The sequence below is a fragment of the Triticum dicoccoides genome, chromosome 3B (assembly GCF_002162155.2).
Source record: "Triticum dicoccoides isolate Atlit2015 ecotype Zavitan chromosome 3B, WEW_v2.0, whole genome shotgun sequence".
Lineage (NCBI taxonomy): Eukaryota > Viridiplantae > Streptophyta > Magnoliopsida > Poales > Poaceae > Triticum > Triticum dicoccoides.
The window spans coordinates 68758059-68768680 of record NC_041385.1 but is presented as its reverse complement, the minus strand read 5'-3'; the positions used below and the strand labels follow the sequence as shown (position 1 = coordinate 68768680).

Genomic DNA, 10622 nt, shown 5'->3' with positions numbered 1-10622 from the left:
TTAACACAATTCAAGCAAGCATGCAAAGAGTATATGAGCAGCGGAAAATAAAGCATGCAACTTGCAAGAATGTAAAGGGAAGGGTTTGGAGAATTCAAATGCAATTTGGAGACACGGTGATTTTTGAGCCGTGGTTCCGATAGGTGGTGCTATCGTACATCCACGTTGATGGAGACCTCAACCCACGAAGGGTAACGGCTGCGCGAGTCCACGGAGGGCTCCATCCAAGAAGGGTCCACGAAGAAGCAACATTGTCTATCCCACCATGGCCGTCGCCCGCGAAGGACTTGCCTCACTAGCGGTACATCTTCACGAAGTAGGCGATCTCCTTGCCCTTACAAACTCCTTGGTTCAACTCCACAATCTTGTCGGAGGCTCCCAAGTTACACCTAGCCAATCTAGGAGACACCACTCTCCAAGAAGTAACAAATGGTGTGTTGATGATGAACTCCTTGCTCTTGCGCTTCAAATGATAGTCTCCCCAACACTCAACTCTCTCTCACATGATTTGGATTTGGTGGAAAGAAGATTTGAGTGGAAAGCAACTTGGGGAAGGCTAGAGATCAAGATTCATATGGTAGGAATGGAATATCTTGGTCTCAACACATGAGTAGGTGGTTCTCTCTCAGAAATGGTAAGTTGGAAGTGTAGGTTTGTTCTGATGGCTCTCTCCACGAATGAAGAGGAGGTGGAGGGGTATTTATAGCCTCCACACAAAATCTAACCGTTACACACAATTTACCAATCTCGGTGGGACCGAATCAACAAACTCGGTCAGACCGATTCAGTAAACCTAGTGACCGTTAGGGTTTTTGGTGGGACCGACATGCAACTCGATAGGACCGATATGGTTAGGGTTAGGGAATAACGTAATCTCGGTGAGACCAATTACACAAACTCGGTGAGACCGATTTTGGTAATAAGCTAACCAGAGAGTTGGTCAGGTAAACTCGGTGGGACCGGTTCGCTCATTTCGGTGGGACGAAATGTTACAAAAGGGAAACAGAGAGTTTACATTGCAATCTCGGTGGGACCGGTCGCTCATCTCAGTGGTACCGAAACGTTATGAAGGGAAACAGAGAGATTACAATCCCATCTCGGTGAGACCGAGATCCCTATCGGTAAGACCGATTTGCCTACGGTTTGTGGCAGTGGCTATGACATCTAAACTCGGTGGCGCTGGAATGAGCGAACCTCATTAAGAAACACCTCATCCCTCCTTGATAGTATTGGCTTTTCCTATAGACTCAATGTGATCTTGGATCACTAAAATATAAAATGTAGAGTCTTGAGCTTGAAGCTTGAGCCAATCCTTTTATCCTAAGCATTTTGAGGGGTCCACTTTTCTCATCCATGCCATGCCATTCATTGAGCTTTCGTGAAATATTTATCTTGGAATAGTATTAGCTCAATGAGCTATATGTTGTTAGGAATTACCAAAACCACCTAGGGATAGTTGCACTTTCAACATCACATATATTATTAATCTTATCAATAGTCAAGTGCAACCTTGAAAAATGTATTAGACCCTATATATATATATATGTGGAAGGAGGGAGTACAACAAAAAACATTCTTCAACAACAACGCCTTCAAAAAAGGAACAATCCTCAAACATCGCCATCACTAGATGCAACATCTTAAGCCAAATCATGGGTTTTCACCTTGAAAACAAGTCCGAGCAATGCCTTATATAAGTTAATGACACAAGAAGCATCGTCATTGTCAGGTATAATCAAATAGGGCCAGACATCGGATTTCAAGTATTGAAAAAGCACCACCAAATCGAAGTCATCATGTATTGTCATCATCACTTTCCATGATCGCAAATGTTGCGTGCATAGTATGTTCTGGATGTGGAATGCCAAGCAAGTCAAGATCCTCGTACAAGCAGGTAGTTGAGTAATGATCATAGTCAGTTGCCATCAAAAGGATCCCAACAACGAAGGTCGTCATCACACACTGTGACAGAGATTGAGGGAGTGAGGTCATAGGATTTCCAAAATCCTAATTCGGCAGACTCCGGCAATCATGCACTATTTTCATGGTCCACAATTCTCGTTCATGTCGACAGAACAAAAATAATGTGCACATGGTTTCAAAGATATACATTTCAACTCGGGAAGGTACTCAATGTGAGCAAGAGCATGCATACCCTTTTCACTCATATGACCAAGCATCTTGTGCCACAAGTCAGCTAAATGGTCTTTCTCAGCAATGTTCGATACTTCATCACACAACTTGATTAGTCACATAGAGAAAACCTTGCCTACTTAGAGCAAGTATAATAAGTTCTACTTAGCAGGCTACAAGACTTGCCACGTCAAAAAAATCCTACATGGAAGAGAGAGAAGTGAGGAGAGAGAGAGAGAGCAGAGCCGGCTCTTCACTAGTCGCCCGCCTATACACACGTTACGAGGCGCAATAGCTCGCTTGCAGCCCGAATTGTTGCCTGTAAACTAGCGCTTTGTCATTCCTCCCAATCCCAGCATGCAAAGATTAATACTTAAATTCAACCCAACAGCCAACCTATAGCTGTCCTATTATATGGTGTTGGCTGAATGAAGACTGTAGATGACATGGACATGACTATAGAGCTGGCTGCTGCCTCTCTTATTAACCATGCTCTTACTCGAGCCATTGTCAAAAAGTCTTTGATGAGCTTTCACTTTATTTTTCCAAAATAACTAGGTTGCTCGGTATCACCAAGCTTGCTCATGACGATAAATTCAATCTTATGTTGGAAACACGCCTCACATCATCAAGCACTAATCTGCAACTTGTATTTGTCTTAATGCATTTTTTAAAAGGGGATTACACTGGCCTCTACATCACATGACACACACGTCCATATTATTAAACATGGATCAAGTTATAGCCACCTTCCCGCAAAAAAACAAGTTAAAGCCACCGAATTTCTAATGCATATATGAGCTCGTCAACAGTACCTGACGAACCACTGTTTTCCATCTTCACTTGGCCAATATACCACTAGTGTAAGATGTGAAATACTGTTTACGTGAGGTAATGTGAGAGGATGCATATGAATCCATGACCCAACTCATCACATCATCACGGACAACTATGACATGCTTATAATGTTCAAGGACTGAGTAGTCCTTGTATATTTTGGTCATGGTTGAACTAAACTGTTCTCAGTCTTTTACTCGATTTTCTTTATAAGTTTTTTTTCTACAAGCTCTCTTTTGTATTTTCTGTGCTCACTCTTTTTTATATCCTAGGTGACGTTGACAATAACATTGTTTTTATTTTTTGATTTTATTTCTTAATTGTACTAAATCAGCGACATTTACTTTGAGATAGAGGGAGCTAAAGCATCATAGCTCAATCTCGTAAGGGCGTCTCCAACGCAGACCCGCAAATAACTCCTGTAAATGTCCGTTTTTATGTTCGGACGTGGTTCCCGGACATGATACGGAGAGGGTCACCCAATGCTATTCACAAAATATCCGGTTGGGAGGAGAAAAAATTGGTGAGGACCATGCATGTGGTGTGATATTGTGGTATGGTGACCGGTTGAAAAAAAAGAGAGGAGAGAAAGACCATGCATGTGCAGAGAGAGAAGAGAGGAGGACCATGCAGAGTGTTTTGAGTGGCCAAGTGGATGTCCGGACTCTAGTATAGATACCACGTTTGTCTTCATTTTGCTCAAAAAAACGGACATCCGGACCACTTCACAAACTGATGCAGAACCGGGTCCGATTATAAAAGTGAACAAAGTGTCTGGTTGGACATATACCGGAGTTTTGATGGTCTCCTTGGAGGTGCACTAACATTGTTATGTGGTGTATTGTTGTCCAAAATGAGTTCACCCCATCAGACATCATTGGAGACCGATACAGTAAAACATGGCTCGTGTTTGCAATCAGAGTTGCAGGACGACACACGCCAAGCGCGGCATGTCGTCGCGGTGGATTGTCGGCGTCGGCGTCCCCGGCCACCCGCCCCAAACTGCTCTCGTCGCCGCCCATCTCCCGGTGCCTCATCAATCCGATCGAGTACGAGTAGCTCGCAGTCTCGACTAGCTGGCTCATTGTTCCGGGCCAGCTGCTCTGCTCTTCTCTGCTCGTTCGTTCGGCGTCCGGTTCAAGGGAGAAGGACCAACTGCCATGTGATTGTGGGAGTTAAGCGGCGGCCGGACGCGGATTTGCAAATCGCAGCCTCCCTCCTTGATGTTGATCGTTCTCGCCGGCTGGTTTGCCCACCGCCCGGTGGTTCCATTGAGTGTTTGTTTGAAAATCAGTGGATGCATACGAGCTGTTCGACGAAATGCGCATGTGCGCTTCCTAGCCTCTCCTCTGTTTCTGGGTTAAAAAATCCGCTATCCTAATCAAAATCTTGCAACTTCGCAGGAGACAAGCCAAGTTGGCACTTGCTATGTAATGATTCTACACCTAACCGAGGTCTTGCCGGTGCAAGGTAGATGAGGACAAGTGGACAACCATACTAGTATATTATGGCTGAAATGTTATTGGATGATTAAGATAAACGGACTGAAAGACTTCAACTGCATCAGTGATTGTCCTTTTCTGGATAATTTCATGTTAAACGAATCTGATGCAAATATTACAATAAATTGATTAGGTAGCCATTCTGCATTTGACTTTGGAGGATTGGTTGGTAGGTTCTCTTCTTCCAGCTGCTGGGTTGACGAATTGACTGTGTAGGCAGAAGGAGTGGCTTAGCTTGTGACTCTGTGAGCAACCATCCAACAAGAGCTAGTTTGATCTCACCTAAGCAAGAGATTCCTCTTCTACCACCTCCCAGCAGGAGCAGGCTCGCTGCTGCTCGTCTACACCGAGGCATGGTGACCAATTCCTTTCTTGCCAGCCGGTTTTTCTTTCTCGCGAGCCTGAATTGCATATGCTACATTTTGGGCTCCTGGCTTGCGAAGAATCCTTTTGTTGTTTATCCCAGCAAGAGACCACCACTGGACCGCCGCCTTTGTCTCTACTCCTTCTCACATTTTGCCGTTAAATCGAAAGGTATGGCGTTATTCCTTTAAAATTGAGTATCATATCTTGGTTCCATGCTCTTTAGTTTTGCTTATGAATTGTTTGATGAAATATAGTCAAAATAAAAATTGTTTGATGAAATGCCCAAATAATCATCTCTGCACTTTTTACAATATATTTGCTCCTAGTTAAAGTCTATGGCATGTGGTTCCTGTAGCTGGTTGTCGTAAGAAGAAAGTGCTTCGAACTTGCATGTCTGGAATCTGACTAGAATCAAGAAAAGGGGCATCATTGTTCATATATTTTACTAGCAAGTGGATGTATGGAAAAAGATAATTACTGAAAGGGCCTTTACCTTGTAATTCTGCAACAACACTTGTCCATTTTTTATTTCGTCACTAGTGGGAATTTACAATGAGGAAGGTGGGAAGAAAAATGCGAACAAGGACGTGTTTGATGACAAGAAAGGTGTGCTTGATTGTGTGGCTGTGACAGGGACGGATAGGTCCTATGGCAAGTTTGACAAGAAACCAATCAGCTGGTCTTCTACCTTCCATGTAATGAGGTAACCATGAGGTGTGAGCAAGCATCCAACAGGCTAGTTTGTGTGGCCAAGCTAAATCTCACCTAGGCAGGAGATTTTCCTTCTGGAGCACAGGAGTATGGTCAAAGCCGCTCTTCTATACAGTGGTATGGCTGCTTCTTCTATCCCCCGTGCTTGAATTGCACATATGGCCTCTTATAGTTATATGATCCTGGCATTGGGTAACCATTCATCAGTTATTGATGCAGATGTCTCAGCATTCACTGATCATGGCTTCAACCACTAAATCCTAGACAGTGCTGCCGCCACGTCCTTGACTCCTTCTTTCATTATCAAAGAGTAGAAAGGTACAGCCTTTAGTTTCGTGTCATTCTTTGTCACTGCAAGCTCATGTGTTGCTGCTCTAAGATCCTGACTTTTTCAAATTTGATATCTTATTTATTAGTGGTCTGGAAACATAAGTTTCACTTTGTAGATTACACAGGATTTGTGTGGAATGTGACCAGGGTATTTTATTCATAAAAAAAGTAAAGAGTATCCCACAGTTTTTCTTGTAGGAATTTAAGTCTCGAAGGTTCTTGAGCTTGTTGTAATGAAATAAAAATAAATTATTACTCACTTATGCAGACAAGAGCATTGTGTAGACAATTTGCACAGCACAAGGCCCACAAAACATCAAGGCAGGCGCACTTGCATCGAAGTCAGAGTCCATTGGTTTGGCCACTATGGGCACAATTTTGGATGCTCTCACTTCGAAATTTTTGACAAAGCTGGGTCAGCTTATCGAAGATGAGGTTGTGATGACACTAAGCGTGAAAAAGGATATCAAGAGGCTGAAGAAAAATCTGGAATACTTCAGCGCTGTTCGTGAGGACACAGAAGCTCTGGCCATGGAAGATAGACGGATAGAGGCATGGTGGAAGAGCATGACTGATGTTATGTTTGATGTTGATGTCATCATAGATCTTGTTATGGTTCATTCACAGAAGCTTCTGCTACCACCTAGATCGGTATGTTGCAACCAGTCTATGGTTTCTTGTTTTGGAAAGCTTTCATTTGATCATAAGGTGGCTAGAAGAATTAAGGACATAAATGAAAAGCTTGATGAGATTAAAACGAACACACAGATGTTCAGCTTGGATAGAACCATTCGTCAACAGTTCCAGGTAACAACCGTGGATAGAAATCAGACATCCCCTATAGATGAACTAGAGGTTGTTGGAAGAGAGATCAAACAATCTGTTGGTAACATAGTACAAATGATTGTCAGTGGCTGCCATGAGAATAGTAGAAGTGTTCTGGGGATTCAAGGAATGGGAGGCATTGGTAAGACAACGTTAGCCCAGAAGATATATAATGAGCAGATGATAAGAGAGAAATTCCAAGTTCGTATATGGTTGTGCGTTTCGCAGAGCTACACAGAGACCGGGTTGATAAAGCAGGCAATACGAATGGCTGGAGAAAAGTGTGATCAACTAGAGACCAAGACCGAGCTTCTTCCACTTTTAGTGGACACTATCAAAGGAAAGAGTGTTTTTCTTGTCCTGGATGATGTGTGGAAATCTGATGTCTGGATTGATCTTCTTCTATCGCCTTTCATGAGAGCCTTTAATTTCCATGTCCTTGTCACCACAAGAGACCTGGATGTTTTGTCAGAAATGCATGCAATATATACCCACCGAGTAAACAAAATGAATTACAATGATGGCTTAGAACTGCTTATGAAGAAGTCCTTTCAGTCGTCCGAGCAAATAAGTGAATTCAAGAATATGGGGTATGAAATTGTAAAGAAATGTGATGGCCTTCCTCTTGCCATAAAGGTCGTTGCAGGTGTCCTATCTACCAAAAAAACAGTTGCCGAATGGAAGAGCATCCGAGATAGCAAATGGTCCATTCATGGACTCCCCAAAGAACTTGGAGGCCCACTGTATTTAAGTTACAACAATTTGCCCCCTCAACTCAAGCAGTGCTTTCTCTGGTGTGCTTTGTTGCCTCCTAATTTTGGAATCCACCGTGATGCTGTAGCTTACTGGTGGGTTGCCGAAGGTTTTGTGAGGAAAGAGCATGAGTTCTCAGTACATGAAATTGCTGAAGAGTATTATCTTGAGCTAGTTCGGAGGAATCTTATTCAACCAATACCAAAGTATGTAGACAAGGCTGTGTCAACAATGCATGATCTATTGAGGTCACTTGGACAATATCTGACAAAGGATCACTCCCTATTCATGAATGCGGAAAATAATAATGCCATGTCGAATCTGCGCCGCATAGGCATCAGCCATGCTGTAGAAAAAATACCCGCTCTAGAAGAGCATAAGTGTTTGAGGAGTCTCCTACTTTTTAATAACAAGAACTTCAAGTTGATTCACAAGGAAATATTCAGAAAGCTCGAGCATATCCGTATTTTAGTTCTCAGCGGAACAAGCATCCAAAACATACCAGAGTCATTGGGGAACTTGGTGCTATTGAGATTGCTAGATCTGAGCTATACTGAGATTAACAAACTTCCAGAGTCCACAGGTAGCCTCATCAGCCTTGAATATCTCTCTTTGCTTGGTTGCCATCATCTGGATAGCCTGCCAGCTGGTCTCATGAGACTGTCCAACATAAGTTTTTTGCAATTAGAACAGACTGCAGTTGATCATGTTCCAAAAGGGATTGCAAAGTTTCAGCAGCTCTACAACCTAAGAGGAGTTTTCGAGAGTGGTACTGGATTCAGATTAGATGAATTGAGACGCCTCCCCAATATCCAACGTCTGTGGGTCGAGAAGCTAGAGTCAGCGGTACCAGGGACTGAACTTGTACTGAAGAACAGCCATAATCTTAGAGAACTGGGACTGCGCTGCACAGTGGCCAGTACACAAGAGAGAACTCGTTACCAGACTGATGAGGTTGTGAGAATTCAGCAAGTTTATGAGATGCTTATTCCATCACCAAGCCTTGTATATATTTTTCTGGAAGGGTTCCTGGGTATAAGGTTCCCAGAATGGCTACTCTCAGAACCGGAGCTCAATATGCCAGGTTTGTGTCATATGCACCTCAATGAGTGCGTATCATGTTCAGAGCTTCCACCAGCAGGTCAGATGCCAGAATTGCTAGTTCTTCAGATTAAAGGTGCAGATGAAGTTGTAACTATTGGCACAGAACTCCTGGGCAAAGGTGTGAGAAGTGCAGCAGCTTTTTTCCCAAAACTCGAACTGCTTCACATCATTGGCATGTGCAATTTGGAAAAATGGTCACTGAACAGAAATATGTGTGATGACATGGAGGACAACTCTCAACAGCTCTCTCTGATGCCTTGCCTTAAGCGTGTTCTGCTTCTTGATTGCCCCAAACTGAGAGCTCTGCCTCAAGACATGTCCATGATTGTTAATTTGAAGAGAATCCACATTGAAGGTGCTCACAAGCTTCAAGAAGTTGTCAATCTTCCTGCCGTTCTGTGGCTCAAGGTGAAGAACAACGCATGTTTGAGGAGGATTTCTAACCTCTGTAAGTTGCAGCACCTGTTTGTACAGGACTGCCCAATGCTGGATCAGGCAGAGAACCTGTGCTCGCTGAATAGGGTGTACATGATTGACTGCCCACATGTCCAAGAGTTCAGGAATTGTCTCGCGGAAGAAGAGCAAGGCATCCTAGTCCATGTTGCAGCAGATGGACGTAATATCTTCCCGGATGAATCTCTCTATAATTAGAAAGGTGAGTGAAATAGCTAAGAAAAACTTGCTCTAGTTCTACTACTTTATTGTTCTAATTTTTTGGTTCCGAAACTGTGGACACTCACTTGAAATTATTTTTATTATTTTCCTTCTTACAGGCTTACAAGATCGGTTCGTATTAAAGACATGATGGTTAGTTGTAAATACTCAAAATCTTGTGAAGCCTGGAAGTGCAAGGAGCTCTTTGATCGGAGACAGGCAATGGGAGGTCTCTGTTTGTCGAATGCTGGAGTGCAGTGTTGTTGCCTTTTCTCTGTTTTACATGGCCGCTCAAAACATCAGATTGGTTACAGATATGGCCTTTTGCAGGGAGCTGCTGCTCGGGGATTCCTCAGAATCCTTCATCATATCTTCGAGCCTTGAAGTGCTATGGAGCTCTTCGATTGTAGGCGGACGATAGGAGGTCCCTGTTTGTTGAGTTCTGGAGTAAAATGTTGTTGCTTTTTCTCTGGAACATTTGTTCTTTTAGTGTGTTCTTGTGGAGTTCAGGTGAGTATTTCACCTGGGCTGCCTACAAAAACGACATCAGAAGCTCATTAGTTTTTGGATTGATAGAATAATGATAATGGTGTACCTATAGTTGATTTTCAAATGGCTTTTGTACTATCACTTTGAGGAACGTGACTATATGGTGTCAGGGAAAGTTAAACAGATGTCTGCTTAGCTTAACTGCTTAAGCATGGAGCTGCGCCTTTGTTATGCTTGTCAATATGTGCATGAAATTAGGCAGGCACTCATCTGAAATATGTTTGGAGTTGTGGTTCTTATCTTGGGAGTGAAAAATTAAGGCGATCTAAACTACTAGTAATAACAGTATTTTTGGCTTTGTAGCTATTTAGACCTCTTTGATTCAAAAGATCGTATAGGAATTCTAAGAAGAAGAAAATAAATTGCTTTGGTTGTTTGATCTGTTGGAATGAACCTTGGAAAAAAAGAGTCTCCGGATTTATTGGCTCTACATTTCAAAAGTACTATTTTCAAGAGATTCAAAGTTTTCCTATGACACAATCATAAAAATCAAACAACTAACATTAAAAAAATCCAAAAAAGGTCCAGTCCTTCAAATATTTCTATAAAAATCCTTTGTATAAAAAATACCTATTTGTACTGTTGGAACAACGAAACCCTCATTAAAAAACGTTCATGAAGAGAATCTCTAACTGATCCCTTAAAAACCTAGCCGACCTCTCAAACCGTTAGAGTAAATATTATAAGAGTCGGCCGCAAAAAGCAGCCCGACTCTCTCAATTATACTCAAGGCGGCTTCCCAAGTAAAAAAAAATTGTCGGGCCTCCCCTCCCACTCGAACGACCACCACTTCTCGTTGCCGCCCATTCTCGCCACCGTTGCCCCTGATTCCTTCTAGAATGTAACCTGAAGACCCTT

General features: G+C 42.7%; 1 protein-coding gene across 3 annotated transcripts; it reads left to right on the top strand.

Annotated features, from left to right (window-relative positions):
• The first annotated feature begins 4310 nt into the window (after positions 1-4310).
• Positions 4311-9895, top strand: LOC119274764 (putative disease resistance protein RGA3). Of its 3 annotated transcripts, XR_005135310.1 has the most exons (5): positions 4311-5666; positions 5769-5867; positions 6148-9216; positions 9335-9444; positions 9546-9895. XR_005135310.1 is itself a non-coding variant. In XM_037555490.1 (4 exons), exon 3 carries the CDS (start codon positions 6246-6248, stop codon positions 9210-9212), a length of 2967 nt encoding a protein of 988 aa, XP_037411387.1. In that variant the 5' UTR covers positions 4311-5666; positions 5769-5867; positions 6148-6245; the 3' UTR covers positions 9213-9216; positions 9335-9895. The 3 variants fall into 3 exon arrangements, 2 of the variants coding, with proteins under 2 accessions (XP_037411387.1, XP_037411388.1); XM_037555490.1 differs by having other exon boundaries at positions 9335-9895; XM_037555491.1 differs by having other exon boundaries at positions 4311-5867; positions 9335-9895.
• Positions 9896-10622: the final 727 nt, after the last annotated feature.

Bases quoted from the DNA above. Each gene is read 5' to 3' on its own strand.
- LOC119274764 (XM_037555490.1), top strand. From the start codon at position 6,246: ATGGGCACAATTTTGGATGCTCTCACTTCGAAATTTTTGACAAAGCTG.